Source organism: Cervus elaphus, chromosome 8 (assembly GCF_910594005.1).
Source record: "Cervus elaphus chromosome 8, mCerEla1.1, whole genome shotgun sequence".
NCBI lineage: Eukaryota > Metazoa > Chordata > Mammalia > Artiodactyla > Cervidae > Cervus > Cervus elaphus.
The window spans coordinates 36836574-36862054 of NC_057822.1; the positions used below are offsets into that span (position 1 = coordinate 36836574).

Below are 25481 nucleotides of genomic sequence, written 5' to 3' on the forward strand. Positions count from 1 at the left end.
ATCAGAGGTAAGTAAGAGTTAATCTTGGGATTTTAGGAAACTATAGGAAGAGGATGAAGTTATAAGGAAAAAGAGAATAAATTAGAAAAAGAATGGTGGTCTAATCTCTGTCAGAAGATTGAGATGGGTATTTACAAGGAAAAAAAGTTAGGTTTTGTTTGGTTTCTGTACAAGTGTGGGCACTGAATGCTAATTCTTGTTGAAACACATTTATGAAAATAATTTGAATTACCAGACAGTCTTGGAAGCAACACAGCACGTAAGTGGGTAATGACTGGAGCATTTTTATATTCTTTGCATAAACTGTGATAACTGTTGGCCATTATATTATGAAATCAAAAGAAAGCTATTGCACAGAATATGCTGTTTATAGCCTCACTGGAATGCAAATTCTTACTAAATTGAGTAGGATCCTTGATTTTGATGGTTGATTTTCTAGTTAGATGTTAAGACCAGTAATTCTAACAAAGGTTAAGCTTTCATATTAAAAAAAAAAATCCTGACTGTTGCTTTTCTATGCTAATTAGTTCTTTTGAATTTTCATTTTTACTTTTAAACTTGAAAGAGAAAAAAATATATTCTGAACATGACTTTATTTCAATTCTTTTTAATGGATAACAAGGTAGTAAGTATTCATTTCCTTCATCAGTTGTTTTGACTCAAATAACTGTTTCGTACCTACTGATAGTCTGAATTTCTAATTCTTAAACACAATCTGTTTTTAATACATGTTTTATTTGAAAATGTAAAATATAAGTATTAAGGGGTTTTAAAAACTGAATGAAAAGGAAGCCAAACCAAAATAAAACCAAGGGACTTGAAAATTTCTTAAAGCTTTTGCAAACAGGGTATACTTAAAAATTATTTTTTATAATCAGGAGAAAACTCAGACTTACTTTCTGTATCTGCTCCTAAAGAGTTCTACTTTTAAAATAATAATAACTACTGCTATTTATTGAATAAATACTATGTTCTAAGCACTATAGAGTGCTTATTATATAGGAATTTTTACTCTTCTCCTTATTTTTGGTAAATTAAGACACAGGAAGAAAAAGATTATATACAGTTAATAAATGTGCAAAACTTAGATCTGGTTTGTTTCATAGCCCTGCTCTTAACCAACACAATACACTAGTTCTCCATTAGAAATAGAAGGTAAAGAGATATAAATCTTGAAATAACAGCATGGTCAAATAAAATTACCAATGCAATAGATGGATTGCCTTATGTTCATTAATATGTCTGAAAACATTTATACAATAATCAGATATACAAATAATTTTTTAACCAACATAAAGCTCCGTGGCTTCGAGATGATATAAAAGGTTCTGCTGTCATTGAAATGAATTCCTGTCTTTCACAATAAATAAAAAGTAGAAGTTCAAAATTTTATTAGGTTTTAGAAAGCTAAACGAAGAATTGTGATTTACATGTCATATATTATGGCTACAACCCAGAACATTGTGATATCATTCAAATTATTTGTCATAATTTTAAAATTTCATTAGATTCCTTTTTTCCTTTCTGTAAGAAAGAAGAAAACACTTTGTATTCTCTGTGGTCTTTTGAAAGTTTAAAAAGCATGGTTAATAATATAAAAAATAAATTTGCAAAGTAAGAAATATGAAAGATTTATAAATATGAAAGAAGCTAAACATCATTAATACAACCAAATTAAAACAACAAAATATTTCATCTCTATCACTTGTTAAATAAAGAAAAAGCAATATCTAGTAATAATGAATACAAGCATGTTCATATACAGCTGGAGTACATATAAGTCTAGAACCTTTCTACAAGGCAATTCTGCAGACTTTCTTCTTGAAACAATGATTTCGCTATTAGAATACCAAGGAAATGTATATGGACACATTCAGCCAAAACAGATTTCTACAGTAATACCACTAAAATAACAGAAAACTGTTTGAATACAAAATAACAGGAAATTGATAAAGCATATCACTGTAAAAATATAAAATGCAACATTATATAGTCATTAAAATGATGTACGAGAATGTTTAATGACACAGAAAATTTTTAGTGGATAATTAAAAAACTGATTCGCATCTTCCATCTTTGTTATTAAACCTATAAATGTGTAGAAAAATTAATATTTTGCATCAAAATGGTAACTGCAGTTATTTTTAGATAAGGAGGTAATAATGTATTTTTACTTACTTTTACTTATCTACATTGTTTAAAATTCTCATATTCTCAATGTATGATAACAATGAAAAAGTGCTGTAAAATACATTGTAGTGTTGATTACAGTGGTTTATCTGGATTCTATGAAAAGCAAATGAATTGAGTTCTTCCACTTTTCTCCAGATCATTGTGGTGTTTCATATGTTTCTTCTTACTAACAACAGAGGCAGCCTGCATCCCAGCTCTGCCCTCCCCAGCTACCATCACATTCCAGAAGATCAGGACATGCTCAAATGCCACCGAGAATCATGCTGGGTGAGCAAATGATTTAAAAGAGTAGATGTCTAAAGTCTAAATTGTATCTAAAATTATTAAGACACTGCCACTAATACCAAAGGGAACTTCAAATAAAGAACAAGGAAAGAGGTGTTTTACTCACAGAGACTTTGTCCTTTGCCTGTTTAAATACACTGGGAGCCTGAGCTGATTCAGCGCCCGCTGCTGTTGAAAGAGGAGACACAAACAACCCCACACTTAGCGGCTAAAACCACATACATGCATTTTTCATACCTTTTGGATATTCAGTTCTGTCAACAGACTAATGTAAAGTGCATTTTGTTTACACTGAGACTCAAATTCAGTAATGGACGAAATCTGAATAATAACATTACAGCACGTGGCCCCCACTACATAGTGTGCTAATGACTATAACCCAGTGTTTACCAAAGCACAGATAAGCACACCAAGTGATTTTCTGTTACCAGGAAGTTTCTGTTACCCTTAGATTACTATCGATACTTTAGAATGGAGATCGCAGGACAGTTATCTGAATGCTGCAGAATTTAAGGAAAAGGGGCGTGTTTGGTTTCTAGGGTGGGCATCACATAAGAATACTCACAGAGATTCCCAAACCTTCTTTATGTAGCCACTGGCATATTTCTGCATTTTATATTTTAAACTGTTACAGTCTGCCAACCCCTTTTCCTCTGCACCCGTGGCATTTCATAATACTAAGACACACTTGTTTGACATGAAATGTGCCACATGAGAAGGGAAGGGAAGAAAAATAGCTTGTCAAGAAGAGAAAACAGGAGAGGAATTTCAAGCTCAATAAAATAGACCATGTTCTACACATGCACTTCCTGTATGAAATTATTACCATATCTGTTACTGTTGTTTTTCTTGCTGCTGTTTTATACCTCTGGTTTCAATTTTAAACTCCATCATCTCCAGCATAATTTCTGTTGACAACTTACCTGACTTGACTTAACTATTTTTCACAATTGAATACAACCCTTTGTGTTTGGGGAAACTATCTCTATTTAACAATTGAGCTTAGAAAATAAAAAGCTGGTATGTTTGCTCTAATTTTCTTTTGCAAGAGAGAAATCCTCAGGAAAAAATACTTATCCTTATAAGCACTCTAAATGAGCTTTAAAAAGGTTTCTCACGCCATATGCAGTTCTAACACAAAAATAATAGTGGCCTACAATATGTTCCATGCTATTTAGGACTGGCTAGTAAGATTATTCACAGATTCTCAAACTGTTTTCCCAAAGAAGCAGTGCAAATTCTGGCTCTTTACTATTTCTATAATATAGCTCACGTTTGTGTGACATATATGCTTTGGTTTAAGTCAGCAGCACTTGTTTGGTAAATGCTTTTTGTTTGAGTATCTTAATATCTGAATAAAAAAGAGCAAGATCCTAACTTAGTCCAAAGGTCTTAAATTTCCTTTAATGAATGAAGTAAAAAGGCAAGTTACTCTCAGTGTGGCAAATTGAATACCAATGACATGTGGGTACTTCATCAAACCATTTGACACTTCCTCTGAAATTATACAATCCTAATATAATTTTCATCTTTTCAGATGGCATATGGGATTTTTACACCCAAACCAAGAGATTCTGCCTGTGGAAGCATTTTTAGAAATAGAAAAATTCCAAGTTTAATGAAAATGTACTAAGTGAGATATAAAATTTAGAGATGTCATGTTGATTCATAATTCTTAACTTACTTCCTCATTCTAAACCTTCATCATCAAGGTTTGTGTATAATTATAAACCATCTACTTTCAAATCTTGCCTTATATACTAGTTCTTGAAGGAAGCACATGAGATACTTCCTATATGAGGAACACAAATTAAAAATACTTGAAATTTTCAGTGGCTATCACAAAACATCAATGCCTTGATATTCTTCTTCTTACAAGGGTTAATGCTGCTGCTAACCCTTTAAAGCCATGCAAAGATTCATGTAAAGGCACTTCTGATGTGTATATAATGGAATGAAAAATATTGCTTTCTGACTTAAGCTCTGATACCTTCCTTTGCAAGTGTGCCATTTAATCAATACTAAAATAAAATATAATTAAGAGTATCCTAATATAATACATACTTTGCACTGAAATTGAGGAATAGAGTTTGCATTATAGGTATCACATAGGGGCTTTTATTATGATTTGTAACATGTTTCACTCCTTATTCCACTGCTTATTTAAACAGTAAAAACAAAGTACATTTGAAGACGACAGAACAATAAGAAGACAGCAAGATAGAAATAAACCTAAATTCTAAGATATTTGGAGGAAGGGGTTTATTAAATTTATTAAATTTTTGAATACTACATTATAGGGGGAAATTTAGTATTTTGAATCCAACACATTTTAAGAAAATTCCAAGGACAAAATGTCAACCAAGAGATGCAGTATTGTCAGAAAGCCTAGCTAATTTTGGATATGAAAAATAAACTCTGATGGGATTACCAGACAGTTTCTTTTTCCTTTTTTTTTCTTTCATCCGAAAGCAAAGGAATTTTTCAACCACAATTTTATCCCAGATTTGCTTCTCATTCTCCATCTCAAAATCCCTATGCATTCTTGGTGGTCCTCAGTAAATCCATCAACATCAGTAACAGATTTGGCAGTAACAATATAGAAACTAGGACAAATACGTATGGGTTTAAGCATGAGGGAGATAAATAAGCAAAATAATGAGAATGCATACCACGGTTATATTCATCGCCATCGTCTAACCAAACACACAGAATGAAAACAGGAATCCCCAGAACGTGACACTAGAGCACAATGCCAAGATACAATCACTGTTAAGTCTCAGCATGACAAAGAAACAGATGGTCATGACCTCTTCTGTAGGGAAGGGATAAAAAAAGAGTAATGATACAAGACACTTAATAGCGAAATTGTTCATGACTGCTGAGATTCTCGGAAGAAAAACAAAATGAAGCTGCTAAGGTAATGAGATAAAAAAAAAAAAAACATGTCTATGTTTGCCAGCCACATTGCAGAAGTGAACAGTCACCTGTCGTTTTCCGCTTAACACAGGAGAGATGAGTTGGTCTAGTATATTTGATAGCAGGTTTTAAAATGAATTTCCTGGAGGGAGAGTGGGCCTGAACTTCTGTTTTTTTAGCAAGTTCAGCCTTCTTATAAACTGCTATGAATAAGAAAACACAGAAAGCATACCATCAGGAGAAAAATATACACTTGGAGCAAAACCGAACGAAATTTCATCAATAATTAGTTACCACGGTTAGGCAGTTTTCTTCTACAAAAGAGTAATAATGAATTACTTCAAAAACATTTATAAAGAAGTGATTGTGAAATGAACCTTTTTTCCTTCTCACTTCATCTCTGGAGACTGTGCTAGGTTCCTTTTTAGCTATTTTTCTTTCAGGAGTGGAAATTCTGCCTCTCCCGGTTTTAAAAGGCTTTTCTTTTCTATGTTTCTCAAGAGATGATCTCCGAGCTTCCTTTTCAGCTTTCTCCTCTTTAGGGATAGTTTCTAACTGTTCTGTCATGATGCTTCTATCATCATCTGTGGATCAGAGCAAACCATGACAACAACAACAACGACAACATTAGTAACAAATGTACAAAATCCTCCATCTGTCTAACAAAATGCAAAATAAAGAGATAAAGGGACATTTAAAAATGTCTAAAATGAAAAAAAAAAAAAAACGTTTTTCCACTAGGATACTGGATTTTATTTGGGAGTAGAAAATTGAAAAATATAATGCACACCTTGAGTGTCCACCCAGAGGCTGTCAGCATCCATGATGGAGTCATCAATGGTGGTCTCATCTTTGTAATCCTCATAGGTCTCTGTCTTATATTCTGAGAGTCCAACCTCTTCTCTCTCAGGGGAAGCTGGAGCCTCTGGGGAACCATCCTTGGGTTCAGCCTGGGCTTCAGCTGCCTCTTCTGGTTCAAGTTCTTCTTCAGCATGGGGTGACGGTCTCCTTTCCACCTCGGGCTGCTCGAGGGCTGCAAAACGCACACTGTGGGAACCTGACTCCCCTTCATCAGTTGTGGTTTGCACGACGGTGATGAAGTCGTCCTCGATGGTTACTACAGACTCAATCACTCCTTTGTGCTCACCGGGACAGGTCTCCACAAACTCCTCCCTGACAGCTGGGGCACCCAGGTCAGTAATCTGAAGGGTGTCTGAGCGGAAGAGCAGCTTGTCATACTCTCCCCGGGCTTCGATCTCTTCTTCCTCGCTCTGAGCCTCTGCTGGTTCAGCTCTGGCGGCTTCAGGCAACTGCTCGGTAACATCGGAGGGCGTGATGGAAATATCCGGGGTCTCTTGGCTTTCTTCTTTTGGCAGCTGAATAAATTCCATCTGGACATCAGCTCTCTCATCTGCGGCTACATCAACCTCTGAAACCACAGGTGCACAGGGTATTTCCACAGACAATTTGATGGCAATCTCGTCTTGAATTAGAGAAGATTCTGGGGAAGTTTCCTTCTTGCCCTCATCGGCTTTCAAGGACTCCATGGTGAGGCTTTCATGCTCACCGCTGGACTCGTAGGATTCTTCTTTGTCCACAGCCTCCTGGTGCACCAAGTCAGGCTTAGCCACCTTCTCCTTGACTTCTGTTTCACTAACTTTGGTGCCTTCCTTTACGTGGCTGGACTCAACACCCATAAATGCATCTACCTCCTGAGGGGCTGTGGCTGAGGGCGAGAGGTCCTGGGGAGCCTCAAGTTTAAGCTCTGCTGCCTTGCCAGCATCGACATGTAGCCCTGAGGCCATCTGTCCAAAGTCACTGATTTTAATATCTAACTGACCTTGTTCGGCTTTCTTCACAGCCAAATCCAGTTCTGCCTCAGCTTTTTTGGACGGTTCTACCTCAGCTCCCTCTGGCACTGAACTGAGACCTTTCTCTGCTTTCTCGGCCACGAGAGGTGATGCATCTTTAGAGACTGTCAGTTCTCTGGCTGCAGCTTGCTCCTGGGTCACACCTAATCCAAGAGTTTCAGCTTCATCACCAGCCTCTTCTGTTTCCTTGGTGTGCTCTTTTGAATCAGCATGTTCTTCACTTTTCTCTAGGACAGTATCCAGCTTATCATTCGCCTTCTTCTCCTGATCAAACTCCCTACTCAGTCCTGATCTGTCACCAGAGATAGGTGGGGATGTTTCCTTCTCAGCACTGACTTCATCTTTTACTCTTCCGGCAGCTGCCAGCTTGACTTCAATTAATGAAAGATCGGTGGCCAAATCTCTTCGTGATTTATCATCAGTGCCTTCATAAAAGGACCCACTCTCCCCAGATAAATTCTCACTGTCTTGAACAGGTGATGGGAGGGGGACTGTGTATTTATTGAACACACAGTAGCCCAGGTCTTCGAGTTGACTGTCAGTTTTCACGATGATGTGGTTTTCATCAGTGACAGGGGGCAAGCCAGTGCTACTCTCCTCCACCACAGTCTCTGATGGGACTGATTTTCTCCTGGCAACCTCAGTGTCTGCACTCACGGAAGCTAATCTTGACCGAGTGCCTGCCAGGTCTAGCATTTCAGGCAAGTCAGGGGCCATGACAGTACCATTTTTGTAATAATCTTTGGCTAGGAAAGGCGACTCACATGATGTCTCGACTCGGGCATTTTCCTCCCCAGTATCTTTTTCTTCCTTTACCTGTTCTTTTTCTTCTTTGCTTTCGGTTGGGAAGCAAGGGGCTTTGTCCACGGCAGGTGTTGTGGCTGGAAGGTAATCATCTCCTTCATCCATACTTCCACTAGTGTTGGTGAGAATGTCAGAAGCCAGGGGAGAAAGATCATGCCCTCGACCGAAGTTAAACCCAAGGGCTATGGAATCCAGGCAAGACATGGGCAAATTGATGGACATGCTTCTTTGTTCTATTGCAGACCTACCACCAAGTCCTAAACTCCTGCTTAGCGTCAGGTCATCCTTATTCTTACTGTGGAGATCTCTTTTCTCTCCGTACACTTTTGGATCAATAGTGAACATTCTTTCTTGAGGAGAACTGGGTTCTTCTGGTAAGTCAGGCGGATGACTCTGTGCAAGAGTGCTATACCCTGCTTCTTGCGCCGGAGCTCTGGGCTGGGGTTCTTCTTCTGGGAGTGCCTTGTCGCCATCTTTATGCACGGGAGATACAGCATCGAAAGCCTCTTGGGCACTTTCTCTGGTGTCACTTAGTTCATAGTAATCACTGCCTGGCTGGATGCTTTTGGTCACTTCTTCTTTCAAGGCGGATGTTTCAAAGTACTTGGACATTCCTGACTTGTCTTCATAAAATGCCATGTCGAGCTCAGCTGATGTTACAGCTCCAACTCCGTCTACCTCATGATCTTTGTCAGCAACTTTTTCCTCAAAGAGCTCCTGGGTGGCAGTCTTTTCACTTAGTATGGTTGGTTCCGTCATGACTTTTTCCAGTGTCTGAGTGGTCACAGCTGAATCAGTAACTGCTTGCTCCAAACTTACAGGGAATGAGTCCTGTTTTACTATATCCGTGGGAGGCTCCTGGCCCTTCTCTTCTTTTTTGGAGTAAGTGTGTTCTGTGGAAGGATGAATGATATTTGTTTCTTCATCTGTCAGTTTTGGGGGTTCGCTCTCTTTTGGCATGGCTTCTTTGTCGGAAATGGTTGTTTTTTCTTCAAGCTTTAGGTGAGGTTCCATTTCAGGAAGTGTAGATTCCTGTCCACTGAGGGTGGGAGGCTCTTTGATCTGCACACTTTCTTCCTTTATCATCCCTTTCTCTTCTTCTGAAACTTTCTCTGGGACACACTCTTCCACAATCGAAACGTGAGCATCTTTGGGTGCAGCAACTGCCTCTGAGGCTGGTGCTTCTGCTATTTTGTCAGGTTGATCCTTCTGGGGCTCTTCAACTTTAGAACTATCTTTGGCAGTTGCTGGGCTACCAGTTTCTTCCAGAGATTTTTGGTCATCTGGCTGTAACAGGGCGGGAGCAAAGGGTGATGCTGCTGCAACTATTTCAGTCTTTGAGATGTCAAAAGGAAGAGTGAAGCTTCCACCCTGAAAGGGACTCGGCATGGGAGAATCAAATTGTTTCCCTTCCCATTTTGGGATATCCTCAAGTACATCTTTTTCCTTCATGGGTGTTAGGGGGCCAGGAGATACGGGAGCAACTAAACCCCACTCATCCTTTTTGGCTTCTGTTGGCATTTGGATGAACCAGTCCTTCTGCTCTTTTGCAGCTGTGGGCTCTGCAGGAAGGCCAATATCAGGTACCACTAGGCTTGGTTCTGTCTTGGGTTTTGTTTCTTCTAGGCTGGCACCAAGAGTGTGCCCAAACAGAGTGGGAGGTGCTTTTTCTTCTTCTGGGCCTTGTACGTCCTTTTTATCAGGGGAAGTTTTAGTTGTTTCCAGCTGAGAAACTAAGGCAGCATGCTTAAGGTCTTCACCAGGCTTACTTTCTGTCTCTGGTTCCTTTTCCTTCTTGTCTAATGGCTCGGCTGGAGAGGGAGTCAATTCCTGTTGATCATGAAACTCCATCTTCGAGGCTGTAAGTAAACCTGAAGTAATTGGGTTGATTTTTAAACATATAATAGGCAAGAGCTTTCAGGCAGTAAGCTTAAAATTATCTTTTGAAATGGCAAATGAATGGTAGGCTTGAAAGAAAAACTATGAAACATGCAAGCATGCTATTCATTTACAAATCAAAATGAAAATGTCAGGACTGAGATATATTTGTATGATTGCTAAAATAAACTCCCACTGTGAATTAATGTGTACAGAAATTGAAATAAGAGTATATTTTGAATACTCTTTTTTCCTTCGTTTGTTTGGTCTCTCTAAACAGTACATGATGTGTACTATAGTAGAAAAAAATGTCATGTACCTTCTACAGATAAAAACTAAAAATTAAAGAAAATTTAATAACTAGTAACATTAGGGTACAAGATAATCTATATAATCTATAATCTTAATATGGGAAAGAATTGGTTTCAGCCAAACTTTTTCTTTTCTCATTGAAAAGTGAATTGGTAGCCCATGGGCAGAAGGCCAATTAATTTATAATAATATGTGTTAAATAATTTCAGCTAACTGGACCAAGAAATGCCAAGACCAGTTTTGGCGGCATTGCAATGTTCCTAGAATAAATTTTTAGAGGTCATCTAAGATTAAATTTTGGTAATACAAATAAATAATTGCTACTGACTTTGTTTGATGTGACCTAAATATTAACAAGATAATTTCTACCATGTATCAAAATTCCTAAGTCCTAATCAATACTTAGTCTGTATGATAGATGTAAGAAAATCTGAATTATACTGTTAATACTGGGAAGTTACATGAGTAACAAATAAGAGTCAACTATTTTTTTTTTTTTTTTAATTTTTAACAGGTTTATTAAGATATAATTCACATGTCACCCAATTCACCCAAGAGTCAACTATTAAAATGTCTTTTTTTCCTTGGTCATGACCTTATTTCCTGGAATGTGACCAACAGGTGAAGCACTGACCAATATTGGCTTTAGAGATGCTTCACAGAGACTAAATGAGTCTTTGTAATTTTTATTTGTTCACCAATTCAAAAGGCTTCAGAGTGTCACTTGTATTTTACAGCCAAAGTTATTTCATTGTGGTCACTAAGGACAAATGTAATTGTCTGGAGAAGATTTGGGGAAAATAATAAAATTCAGTTCTCTGTTGAAGGGCAAGTGTATGGATCATCGTTAACTTAAATACTTGTGTGTCTTGTTGTCACAATAGAAAATACATACTTTATGAATTCTCTAGTAAAGTTTAGATGAATGAAAACTTAAGAAAAATGGTGATGATCAAAGGGGTTGGTTGCCATGGAAAGGAAATGATATGAGAAGCATCAGCAGGTGCTTTTGAGGAAACCAAACCAGTATTCACTGAAGCGTAAAAAAAAATATAGCACATTGCGGTTGCAAACAAAAACCATTCTACCATTGAAGCCTGTAATAATGTGCCAAAATCCACCTCTACGATTTGAAAGAAAAGCATATGAATTGCTGTCCCCCCAAATAAAAATAAAAATATACATGTATTAGCAATGTGACTGGCAAACATTTGAGATGAGGAGGGGCAGGGGCGGAAAAAAAGCTCACATAGCGTCATCAGCCTGGCTGCAAAGCGTATTGTATCATGGCAAAGTAAAACCAGGAATCAGCTGCAACAGTGGAAAACCAGGCTGCCACACAGCACCTGCACAAGCCACACTCTTTGCTCTTTAAGTCTCAGACAGGGGTCTTGGTATCATGAGACGACCCAGCGATGGAATAGCATTGGAAAGGCATCAGACTGGTAAGCTGCTGGAGAGATCACTTGCAACAAAAGACATGCAAATCCTAAGAAAGACACACCTTCCCCAGCAGAGGAAGGGGTTTTTACTGCTGGAGACACCTCGGTGACCGTGACCTCTTTTACACCAGTCTCCTGGGGGACCCCTGCTGGGGCGTTGTCTGCAGGAACTACTTGGGCCTCCGCACTAGACTCCACTTGGCCCTCACTGAGGCCCGTGGGCTGATCTGAGACCTTGGCAGCCCCACACTCTTTCTCAGGAAGAGTGGCAGGTTTCTCTTCCTCAGCCACTGGACTCTCTAGCGTTTCTTCTTCTTAGGGATGAAAAAGATGTTGACATCATGACCATAGAAACATACATGGAACAACAGAAATATTATTCAAGGAACACTTTCAGCTCTATTTTATTGACCTCACAAGAACCTCTTTTACCGTTTGGATGAACGAATTAATATCCTAACTCAATGGACATTATGTATTGCTTGGAAAATTAGTAAATATAATCGGCTAATAATGATGCCTTTTAAAGTCTCATTAAAAGGCTCTTTATTTTAAAACTTGAGAGCTGAAAGGGTTTTATTGCTCTATTACCCTTAGTGGAAATGGCAGTAAGTTGCACACAATGTGGAAAGCTGGCTGGAAATAAGAGATGGCGCTGCCAGATAACAGATGGTTGTGAAAAGATAGATGCATTGATGTGCTGCAATAAACCTTTAAGTTTGTAAGTCACGTGCTGTTTTCTCCAATGCAGGAAGCCCCTACATACGAATTCCTGATTACTTAATTTAAAACATGCCAACTTCACTGAAGGGATCTTTGGGAGTAAAAAGCCTGGCCTCAAAATAATATCCAATCAACCACTTTATTATCAACTTTATCATGAAACCCATCAAAACCCATCAAAAGTTTTTTTTTAAGGCCAAAGACTACCTAACTCAATTAATTTTACTTTCATTGCATTATATGATTGGAGAATGTAAAAATTCTCCAATGTAAAAAATTGGAGAATGTAAGAAGTAAAATATTTTGAAAAACAAGGTCCAGGTAAAAGTTAATTTCACTGCTATTTAGAAAAGTCTACCTCTGGGACACGGCTGTTATCATATTGTTCAAACCACTGAAATATCAGTAATATAGTTCTTGTATAGTTCTCTTTGACACTAAAGAAAGAAAATGTGCATATTATAAAGTTTCATTTCTGCAATTCAAAACAAAACCACCAAGGAAAGATAGCCGAGTGGCAAAAAAACTGCCAAAATATCCTTCCCAAAGATGTATATCACACAGAAAAATATTAACAATTAAAATGTAACAAGTTTATGAAAGGCCATGAATTATGCTGTTTATTTGTTTCTCACTTAACACTTCAAATATCAGTAAAATAAATCCCATTTTATTGCTTAAGAAGTTAGAGGGAAATATATAAGCTGTCTTATAGTTCTTCAAATGAATGATTCTTTTGAAATTCCTATGAACAATCATACATTGTTTAAATGGATCTGTGAGAAAAACTATAGATGGAAAGGAGAGAAATTTTTTGAGAAACATTAAAGCCCTTATGGGGAAAAAAGAGGACTGCTACTATTTTTTTCACATTTAACGTACACTTTAATTTTTGTAATTTAACTATGTCAGTAACATTTTAATAATTCAGATTCTAACTTATTATTAAGGCAATTTTTACAATGCCATAGAATTAAAGATTTTGATTAAAGCTAAGACACTTTTAATATAGCTACTTTACTAATATCACCTTATTGGATGAAATCAATTTAATTTACATGTTTTCTAAATCCATGTACATTTTTAGCTTTCCAGTTTCTCATTTTGTATAAATCATGTTTATTTCCACACCTGTTCTTTATTCAAAATTCACATATTTTTCTTAATTATTTTAAGTTCATTTAATTTTACTCAATATGCATTGTATTTTTCTATTACAATGTCTGAACCATTGGTGCTCTTGCCTTGGAACTATCTGCCTTTACATTAAATATTATGCCATGCAAAAATATACTCTTCACTTAAGCAAGGTATTTTTTTCCCCATTTCAAAATGACATTCACCTAAGCAAAAAAAAATTAGCCCTATTTTTTCTTTATAACACTACCTTGTTAGAATGGGATAAATTGCGGCACACTGTCCACTTATTTTATCCTCCCCACAGCCAACTATCCACAGGTCTCCACCTTCAAAAAGACTGGAATGACAAAAGCTTTGGGGCATCTCCTTCATTTTAGCCCACTTCTACTTATCTGAACCAAGATTTAGTCACCTGAGGAAGCCTCTATAATTTTTGTAGACGTTTAAGTGATTTGGAGAAATAAGTTCATTCCATAACATTTATTCTACCCTAAACAATTATTTCTCTTGTAAAGGGCTATCACATTAACATGGCACTAAATAGAAACCTAACTCTCTAAGTCTGGTCTAGTAATATGGAAAAATTATATTAAGGGTCATCTTCTTTGGTTTGGGTAAGAAGATACATTCTTTCCCTATTGATATATTTGCAAGGGGTAGAAAGAAGTCATACTTTGTTTGAACTTTTTTTGCTTCCTTCTCAGAAGCCGTGAAGAAAAAAAAGAAGCACTCACATATCTTAAATCAGACTTCTTCCATATAAATTGTTGAGGCATTTGGATGGACATGAGTGATATAGGGACTTCACTTTCATATGGAAAAAACAGGCTCCTGCCCCTCCCACCCGCACATGGAGGCACACTCAACGTGATGCACGTGGTCAAAGCTGCAGGCTGGGGAGGAGGAGCTAAAGGGGACCATGCTTGGTTCACCTTTCTCCTGGCCTAAGTGGGCCTCTGCACTCTGCGCTGGGACACTGGGGAGCACACTAGAGGCAGTCCATTGTGAGCTGAACAAAGGATGCTCATAGTACTCCTCATCGGAATTGGAAGGGTCATCATCAGGCACAGACACCGAGATGGAGGGGGCTAGGAGTCTACGCCTCTCCCCGCTGGTGGCAGGTTCGTGGCTGGGGAACCCTTGTAGAGGACCCACTTGATCCTCAGCCCCTTCATCTACAAACAGACACACAGGAAGAAACTGCAGGGAAAACTGGACAAGACAGACACAAGATCAGACAGACGAGACAAACATTTGCACAAGGACATGGGGTCACGGAAGCAGCACAGCAGGATGGAGACGGATGAGTGAGACCAAGCTGGTGCAGGATGGGAGACAGTGAAGTTTCATGCTTCAGGAGCCGCTGAATTAAACTCTCCCTTTAGGAATCTTGTCATTGATCTAAATGAACCAAATGCTCTGACACTCCTACTGCATAATAGAAATTATCTTTACATCTCCCTCAAATGAGTTAAAATAACAACAGAAACACTGGGATAGAAACAAATCACTACAAAACAAATGCATTTGTTAGAAGAAATTCTTTCAAGTACGTACATCTTCTCATGTTTTTATCAATACATTTATACGTTATAAAAGAGGAAAGCTGTTAGGATCTGATGCCTGCACATTTCTGAGAGAAATTGGGCCTGTGGATGTACAACCTTAATTATCTAGTATACTCGCATGGTTGGCATTTTGGTTGATTTAATTTTTAGTTCATGACTCCCACCAGAAAGTAATTTTTAATTTCAATCCTGTTAAGAAAAATATATAATGCATTATGTCTCTTTCCTGTCTTGCTTAGGGGAACACAACTGGCATAGCATTTTCTTTAGATGCAAACTCCTCGGCATCCTTTTGAACCCTAGTTCTTATCTGCATGGCTGTGAAAGTATTAGAAAAGTACCCAGCAACATACACTTGTTTTCCTGTGTTCTGCTTCTCTTTGGAAGGCTTAATAGAGATACAGTTAGCTGAGAATTTCTACTGAGGTGGCTTCTGACCCATCACAATCGTATTCTATGCAGTTTCACTTGCACTACTGTTTTTATATTTCAAAGCCCTCATTGTATAGTTTTCATGGAAACGCTAAAGAAGCTGCTCTCATTTCTTTTCTTTCCCACGTCTTAGCTTAGAAATCTGTATTACTTAAGTATATTTCCTTAGAAATATGAGTGTATATCAGTCAGTTTGCTTAACATTTCAATGAGCCTAAAGAATGATCGCAAAGAACAATATCTGGCTGAGACACTGTATGTATCTCAGGCCTACATGGCTGATTACTAAATTTGTTAACCACTATTTATTTACTTATATAGAGAAATAATTTTAAAATTTTGTAATTTTCAATAAGATCAAAATGCAGTAGCTATCTGTATCATTTTTATTTCTATCAAAATTTAAGTGGACAGAATTATAGCATTAATTTGAAAATGCACTGTATTTTTAGCACAATAACTTATTTTCAGTCAACTGAGTGCTGACAACTGGAAATAAACCTGAAATCATAAGGACACTAAAATAATATTTTGAAGAGAGAATGCTTTTAATCTTTTGAACACATTATTTACTGATTGTTCCATGGAAGTTGTTTCTAGCTGGGTGCTCAGAACTCTCCCAGACACAATGCTTATTATATCATGGGATAGAAGAAACCTAAAATTATATTTGATATTCTTAGTTCAACTCGGCACGATTTCTCAGCTGAGCAGACGACTGGCTGAGATCTGGCCTACAACACTGGCTGAATCCTAAGTCTTGGGCTTGTCACAAGTCCCAGCCATTCATATCTCCTCTAGTGACTCCTGAGGCTTTAGACTCCCCAGGGACACAAATTCTTTCTAAAACTTCTAATACATTCAAACAGATTACATGGTATATTTGCCTCTCTGCTTTTCAACATTTTCTAGGGAGGACAGCAGACTACAATTCAAAACTAAAGAATTTAAGCCTGAGAGATGATAGTTTAAAGGCAATTCTCCTTGGATAGTTTAGCCTTTTGAATATTTTGGCTTCCTCTTTCTTGTTGCTTGTTGTTGTTTCTTGAAAGTGCCAAAATGTGAAAACAACCCAGAGTCTTGCTTCAGATCCAGAACATTTCAAGGAAACAGTACTTTCTATTCTGAAAACTTTGGCTAATCAGGCAACAACAAAAATAACAAAAACTTTAAGTGTATCAGTGGAAAAGTAGCTTCTCTGTAGTATTTGTCTGGCTCTTAGCCAGACAACTTCAAAAAGAAGGTCTGGCAAAACCCAGTCCCCTCTGGGGTACTCCAAATCTCTGTTTAGGACCAATGAGCCTGAAGTTCATCTACATTACATGTCCCAGAGATGTGCCAGTGAAGTGATGCTTAGAGGACCATGTTGGCTGGCTAAGTTCAGAGAGTGTACCAGTGCATGGGCTTTCAGTGATAATGCTAGAAGACAAGAGATCCTCATTTGCTATAGGATTGTGTATGGGAAGTGCTCTCAGTTCACACCCAAATGGAGGTGTGACACATAATAAATAAATTATTTAGATGAAAGAATTATTTACTTGGGAGTGGTTTGAAAAAAAAAAAGGAAATCAGTCCAGTGTCTTGTAACCAAAACACTCTCATTAGAAGATGACTTCACTCTCATTGTCCCACAGTAAGAGCCTAGCTAGATAACAGAGCTTTAGCGATGCGGTGAGACTGTGCTTGTAGAACTTAGGTTTCCCAGGTGGCTCAGTGAGTAAAGACCCTGCCTGCAGTGCAGCAGACACAGATTCAGTCTCTGGATCAGGAAGATGCCCTGGAGGAGGGCATGGCAACCCACTCCAGTATTCTTGCCTGGAGAATCCCATGGACAGAGGAGCCTGGTGAGCTACAGTCCACGGTTAGACACGACCGAAGCAATTGAGCATAGCAGATTTGAATGTAAATTCTGGATAAGCCACTTATTAGCTGTGACATCCTGGGCAACAGTGGAAGTGAGTATTATCTGTGTGAGTGTTCTGTGTGGGTTGCTTGGAGAATTAAATGGGAAGGTATTTGAGAAAGCACCAAGAATCATTCTTGATTCCATAGACGTTAATATCTCTATCTTTAGTACAAGTTGTCGTGTACCTTTACTCTTTACTTTGATTTGATACATCAAAGCTAGACTTAGGAGATTTATGAAAAATGAATTCATAACAGTTTCACTCTTTAAGGCCAGGATTGAATGTCTCCTTTTACTATAAGTACACTTGCTTTTGGACACTTGGTTATGTCACAAAATAGTCTGTTTCATTTAATAATGTACTGTTTTAAAGGGAAGGGTTGTCTTGTGAACCATGGACTTTTACATAGTTCCTTTGCACAATGATAATCTTCAAAAATGAAGCTTACCTGGTTTCAGTGGAGAACCACACTGCCCCTAATTTGCTTTCATACAAAATTTTCTTTAAAAGAAGCATTTGAAAATTTATACTGGGTAAATTTTGCCACACAAAATTCAGTCTTGGTCTATCAGCCCCCTAGGGTACAATGGGTCGTCACATTTATGAGAGATTGAACAGCTTGGGGGTATTAGTGACTCCGACTTGGTGACTTTGCCTGTCCTGGCATCACAGCTTCTACCCCATGGCCTAGGGCAGCTGACCCCTCTCACATACCGCCCCACCATCTCTAAGCCCTATCCAGTCTACAAGCTTCGGACTGAGGACTTCCCAGTTTGCCAATGGTGTCTGCTGCCCTAGAATGATACGGAGGGAAACTGCTGGGTTAACAGTTACAGTGTGGCCACATCACTGACACAGGAAATCATCAGCCTAGGATTCTGGAGCAAACCTAAGAGGGTAGAAGGACTCCTGGTTCTGTTTCAGATTTTTCCATTGCTCTTGCATGGGCTTCCAAATTCTAACAGTTCAGTTCAAGTGATAACTATTATGGTTAGGGGAACTTAATTTGAAAATATAATAACTAGTTCAGTTTGGTTCACTGTACCTGGGTTTCCTTTCTAAGTGTGCTACTTACTTAATTTTTTTCATCAAAATCTCTTTGTTTCCCAGAATAAGTACATAGACTTATGAATATTACACCAATTATAATAAATGAATATTCATATATGACAGTAATTAACATCTTAAATTATTTTTAGTAGAAGCATCCATGCTTCCGCTTTGGGAAAGAACAGCTTTTAGAATGTTTGCTAATTAACAAAAAGCCTATTCTCAAAATCAATGAAATACTCAATTTAATCTAAGAACATTTACATAAAAGGACTGAACTGTGACATTCACTGTGCCTTTAGATTGAAGTTGCTTAAGGGTGTTTTGAGGAGGGTAAAAAATCTCCTAGATGGAGAAATTCACCTGCTTTCTTTCCAGGCAGTGTGCTCATAAGCTCATAAGCTATATATTAAGAAATTTTGGCTTTGTCTTTACAAACCAATTGATCTGAAAATTTGAAAAGTTGATTCTTGTGGATTTTCACTAATTTTTTTCTGATAAAACAAATAAGTTGTTATACATACTTTAAGAGTGGTTTAAAATAAAAGAGAGGAACTAGTTTGATTGCCTAGATCATATGCCTTTCATAAATTTAAGGTAAAAATATTACCTAATCTTTTAAATCAATGAAGTTTGAAATTATATATTTTCTACATAACTAAAAAATATGGTTATCTTTTTAAAAGCAAATCATTAAGACTTTGTACAGGTTGAGGCTTTCTTTTGAAAAAAAATTCAATAAAAATACATGTTCAGTTTGAAAATGTTAAAAATATCTTCAAATTACTTTCAGTAGGAAGTAAGTTGACATTTTCCCCAAATATACTGAGACACCTTGAGGAAAACAATCCTGAAATGTGAAGGAACAGTTACTTTGGAATATGACACCTAAGTTACCAAGATATGAAATTGATTCTATTTTTAATTTATACTTTCATTATATCTATGGTACACTCTCCAGAAACAGACTGGATGAGTCTCAGATGGCTGGGAAGACCTTGTTACCCTTTTAACTCAAACTCACATATAACAGTAAGAAGAATGAATTACTTGACCTCTAGGTGACTTGGGAGTCAACTTCATACCCCTCTCTGGATTAAGAGGATTCCCTGACACGGGAAAGGCTTTAAATAGGGGTTCAGAAACATTTTCAGTGACCTGTGGGAAGCAGAGCTATCATGGAAGACTTTCTACTACATTCAGAGGAAAATCCAGGAGCCTGAACCAAGCCAGCTGCTGCTCACTCCCAGACTCCTCTCCTCCACCCATCTCTCACACAGTAGCCCTGGGACTCCTTCAATTCCCAGAGCACTTCATGCGCTTTCCCACCTGACAGCCCTTGCACATCCTGGTCCCTCTGCCCAAATTGCCCGTTTCCTCCATCTTTCCTTGGCCAAAACATCCTCAGGCTTCTGAGATCAGCTCCCTTCACCAACCAATAAAGGAAGATTACTCTTTTTTTTTTACCTTAAATCTCCCTGTTCTTTTCCTTCCTAGTGCTGAACTTATTTACTGGATTTCCATTCTCCACCAGACTTTGTGCTTCTTACAAGGAAGGATCATGTCTGTTTTGCTTACTAATGTACACTTGGAGAATTTGAAGAGTGCAAAGTGCTCCATAGACATGAACAGATAAAATCAAGGCCAGAAAGGATCTTTCAAATCTATGAATTAAAAAGATCAAATCACATTTTTAGGGAATTAACTAGTCATCAATGGTTACAATGACACTGATTATATGCAATGTTTATAGTCCTCAAATTTTCTTTTATTCCTTAGACTAATTATTTCAGGCAGTAAACTTAGAAAAAAAAGGCCTCAGTTTAAGAAAAAAAATCTTGCTAAAAAAGGTTTAAGTTTATAAATCTATGACAAAAATAAACTATATTTATTGATAGTTTATAGTTCAGTAATTTAGAATAACCTCTAGTAATTAAAAAAAATGTAAACAAACCTAATTATGGATTATAAAAAGACAGTGATTCTTTTGTGATCTTATTTAATTTTTAACACAATAAAATGAGCTATAAAAGGCACAACAAAAGGAAAAATAAGTCAACAAATAAATGACTAAAATGGAAAAGTATTAATATTCTGATTTTAGTATATGAAAAGTAAATTATATTGACACAAGCAAGCTTTCAATAAATTTTAAAAGCTTTCTTCTTCTCCTGTAACTCTCAAACAATAGACAAAAGTTAACTGGTCTAAGTCAGAGAACCAATAATAGTTAGCTTTTAAATAGTGTCTTTCATCTCAGATTCTAAATGGATATTCTTCAGAGGCATCTGTCTGACTCTTCATTGCGAACTAAAAAGCTGACACGGCATTCCATGTTGACTAAATGCATAAATAGATTCATGGACAATAAAAGGTCTCAGCAGGAAAGAAGCCATGTTTCCAGTTTCCAGTTCACTACTCTCAATATCAAATTTGTTCACTGACTTCTTGATTTATTCATTAATATTTATTGAGAGTTTGCCACAGGTCTGGCCCTGGGGAAGCCCTTGGCAATACAATAGTGAGCAAAACAGAGACAGCTCCTGCCAACCCTTCCAAAACAAGTCTATTGATTTCATTAATATATTTATTTTTATTCAGTCACTTATAAAATTAAATTGTATCTACTCTTTAAAACATTCTACATGAAGTAAACTAGTTCTCTGTAGTTATTCTAGCTAGCCACTTAAACACAAAGTTTTCTTTTCCTTTATCCAGCAGATTTTTCCTATTTTATTTACCATATTCCTCTACTTTTGATTTTATATACAGAAATGATAATACATTTAATTAAAGTCTTTGTTTCTTCTTGGTTATTTGAAACAGACAGCTCCCAAGCTGGGTCACATACTAACCAATACCAAAGTTCAGCACTTATGGGTTGAGGTTTATTTACCCTTAAAAGAAGACAAACCTCAAAGAGTCCAACAGGCCTTACCTTCCTCCACTGGGACAGTCTGTTCTGAGGCTGGTGATGGGGGTGGAGAAGGAGGCAGATTAGCTGTCTCTTCAGCTGCTAAAGATCAAACAATGGAAAAATGAGATACAACAATTAATCCTACTAACCCAGTGGATGTGTAGGAGTTGTGCCATCTGTAAAAAGGACTCTATGAAATTCAAGGAAAGATTCAATAGTAAGTTGCATTTGACTTATTTTATTTCAGCCCCATTACCTGATTCATAAATTTTTGAAAACCTAAAAAAAGAAGAGCATTTAATATTTAAAAAAGTCACTCCATAAAAATGGATTAGAGATAACTTCCAAAATTCTATCATTAATCTCATTAATTTTTGTCTGCTCTTTCAATTAATAAAATATTTAATTCTGGTCCTAATTTACTACATTCAAACCCAGCCAGGTAAGCATTTTAATTTGGATTTGAATTGACTGATTAAAAATATGTTAGAGCTGGAAACTATTGTTTATCTTGATCTGGAAACTAATCACAGCTATTTTAGGAAATGTATTTTTTAAACAACATTTTGTTCACTGAGTATAATGTCAAATCCATCTTCTGTATGTATTCTCAGAAAAGAAAAATGAAGCTGTCACAGCCTGAGGCAACCTTCAGAGGGAAACACGTACTAGTGGGAGCTGAGAAATAGTCTGGCCTTGGCACTACACATGAAAGAAGCCCAAAGAGAAATGCTCTAAAAGATGAAATTCAGTCACACTTAACTCCCTTTTCCTCTTGAAGACACTTACCTTCTTTATGACCACTCACACGAAGGTAAGGGATTTTAAAAGGAAATATTTATCAGTCAAGGACAGTGGTAAAATTTACTTTAAATAAGCCTTGAGGGCTTCTAAGGGATATTTTAAAGTTTTATTTTTTTTTAAGTGAGATTTTTCTTTTAAAAATTAATGAAATTTTGCCACTAACAGGGCATTATGTTAAGTGAAGTAAGTCAAACAGAGAAACACAAATAGTGTATATCATTTATATGTGGAATCTAAAAAATACAGAAAACTAGTATCTATGACAAAAAAAGGGGCAGATTCAGAGATAGAACAAACTAGTGCCTACCAGTGGGGAGGGAAGAGGGGCAATCCAGGGGTAGAGAATGGGAGCTGTAAACTCTTGGATGTAAGATAGGCTCAAGAATGTACTGTACAACATGGGGAATATAGCCAGCATTTTGTAATAGCTGTAAATAGAAAATAACTTTCCAATTGTATAAAAATTAAAAAAATATTTTTAAAAAGTAAGGTTTCCTTTCATTTCAAAGAACAGAAGTAAACCATAGAAAGAAAGCTAATGTTTTAGATAAGTTTTTCCCTCTCTGTTTTAGGTGAAAATAATCCCTGATCATCAAAGAACATTTTATTGAATATAATGAGATTATTTTTAATTATTATTGAGAGAGGATAAATTTTTATGGTTTAATTTTTAATAGATAATGGAGTGCTTATCAGAAAATCAAATATTAAAGATGCATAAGACTGAAAGAACAATAGTTATATACTATTTTTAGCCTTTAAAAATCACATTTTTCTATGGGTTAGTTATACATACCTGTGAAATAAACATATGTTGAATGCAAGAGAATTTCCTTTTTTATGTGTCTCTGCATATGTGTCTCTGCATCTATCTATCCATTGAGAGTAGGGGCACTACATCTTTGGCTGAGAGTGTTTTCCTTGGTGAGCGCCATTATATTTCCTGTTTGGTCCTGTAGGGCATTTGACTTGCAATGGAGGGAGGAGGTTAATGTATTGCCCTTAAATGAACAAAGTGAAGGCTAGTACCTTATATGGGATTCAATCATTGTATCCCATATAAGGTACTAGCCACTGATGATTCTAACAATCTCTGGCTATAGGTTTTGGTAGTCTTTTCAGGGAGACCCCAGAGACTGTAGTATAGACAATCATTAATCAAAACCCATAAAGGGAAACAATCATATCTAATTAAAGCATCAGAACATTTTCCTTATGAGTGGGGGCCATGACATCAAAGTGCATTGGCTTTATTTTTTTTAATAACTATCTCTAGTGGTCTGGAAAAGAAAAATGAAGGTCAATTTATGGCCAAAGTGTAATTATAAGTTGACTGTCCTAAAGACTTCCGAAATACCACAATGAGCCTGTTGAGAAAGGTGAAAATAGATCCCAGTGCATTCCAACAGAGGCGTTTGATGAATGTCACAAGTAGGGATGGAGTATGAGATACGGCCTATCTTTGAATGTGAAGACTTGATCCTGTGATTGAGGTGCAGCAGACACTGCCCCTGACCTGAGACTTTCTCATTTACCTAAAGGCAGAGCAGGAGGTTGATCTTTAGGCTGAGCTTCTTTCTCTTGTTCACCTTTCAGGACTGCTACAGCTTCTGCCGTGACTACTTGAACTATCCTTGCAGACACCTCCTCTGTAATAAATGGTAACAAAAGAAAATAAAATGATGAGCCATTGAAAACAGGTGGCAAAGAGGAAAATTAATCAAACAATACAGTCAGTTAGAATTGTATTTCACTGTCTTTCTCCATAAAAAGTGCAGTAAGATAAGTTGCAGATAAACACACAAACACATAAACCAAAAAAAAAAAAAGAGAGAGAGATAAAGAAAATAAAAGGATCTGGCATTCTGGGAGCTAAGCAACATGCACACAGAACTAAAGAAAACAACCTGTATGGCAGTTAAAAAAGAAAAACTGTTTATACAAACAGAAACAATGTATTATTTTGTAGCCAGTAAAACACTCTTCTATGCTAATCTGAAGAAATACCATGACTTCAAATCATAGGAAGATGCTTCAAAATGTGAATTTGTGATTAAATAACACTATCTGGGTTCAGTTTGAACAAGAGAGATTAAGAAAAACCTGGGAAGATAAAATATGAGTGGAATACATGGAAATGATGTATCAGACAGTCCCTTTCTAAAGAGCTGCTCCTTTTCTCAACAGTGGATGGTTTAAAGATCCTTAAGGCCATATGATATATATTCAACTTAGTCCGTGTCACTGTTGTTGTTTAGTCACTTAGTCATGTCCGACTCTGTGATTCCATGGACTGTAGCCCACCAGGCTCCTCTGTCTATGGAATTTTCCAGGCAAGAATACCAGAGTGGGTTTCCATTTCATTCTCTAGGGGATCTTCCCAACCCAGGGGTCAAACCCACATTTCCTGCATGAGCAGGTGAATTTTTTACTGCTGAGCGACCAGGAAAGCCCTATAGACAGTGCAATAGTTTCATTTTAAAAAGCTAGAGTGAGAGGGAGGTTCATCATTAAACTGATCAGTCTGTGAGATGCCTGATCACTAGTTTTTGGCCTGTCACATCATCTGCTGAACCATGTCAATGCTAACTTTATACAACCTTGTCAGAAAAAATTCAGGCAATGATGATCAATGATGATCAATTCAGGCATATATCATCAACTAAAAAGGAAAGAAGTCTTTTGAGATTAAAAATATTTTCTAAATTAGAGATAAAATTCTACAGAATTTTTTTCATCATATTTATATAAAAACATCTACCACAAGGAAATTAGTCTACTTGACTGATGTTGAAGCTGAAACTCCAATACTTTGGCCACCTCATGCGAAGAGTTGACTCATTGGAAAATACCCTGATACTGCAAAAGATTGAGGGCAGAAGGAGAAGGGGACGACAGAGCATGAGATGGACATGGGTTTGCGTGGACTCCGGGAGTTGGTGATGGACAGGGAGCTCTGGCGTGCTGCGGTTCATGGGGTCGCAGAGTCGGACACAACTGAGCAACTGAACTGAAATGAACTAATTTCAACGATGAAGCATCCTTTTTCTTTACTATCAAAAACAAGTATGGAATAATTACAGTATCAAGTACCAAAGATACAATTCATCTTTATAAGGATGTTTTAACCTATACAATTTAAGTCATAGTATCACACAATTTTAGAGCTAAAGAACTTTGAGAGAAGTTTGTCTAAATTTTCCAGTTTTGCAGATGAGGAGACAAAGGCTGAGTAT

General features: G+C 37.1%; 1 protein-coding gene across 20 annotated transcripts in view; it reads right to left on the reverse strand.

The window, feature by feature from the left end:
* Positions 1-25481, reverse strand: part of MAP2 (microtubule associated protein 2) — a 284810-nt gene that overhangs the window by 28751 nt on the left and 230578 nt on the right. For 4 of the 20 annotated variants that reach the window (XM_043910197.1, XM_043910198.1, XM_043910202.1 and 1 more), the window contains 7 exons: positions 23781-23894; positions 21463-21540; positions 11767-12018; positions 6188-9943; positions 5775-5981; positions 5466-5600; positions 2585-2646 (listed from right to left, as the gene is read on the reverse strand). In XM_043910197.1, the coding sequence (XP_043766132.1) occupies positions 2585-2646; positions 5466-5600; positions 5775-5981; positions 6188-9943; positions 11767-12018; positions 21463-21540; positions 23781-23894 (4604 nt within the window). The remainder of the gene's footprint in view (positions 1-2584; positions 2647-5465; positions 5601-5774; positions 5982-6187; positions 9944-11766; positions 12019-21462; positions 21541-23780; positions 23895-25481) is intronic. The other 16 variants (XM_043910215.1, XM_043910214.1, XM_043910213.1 and 13 more) reach the window with 13 other exon arrangements.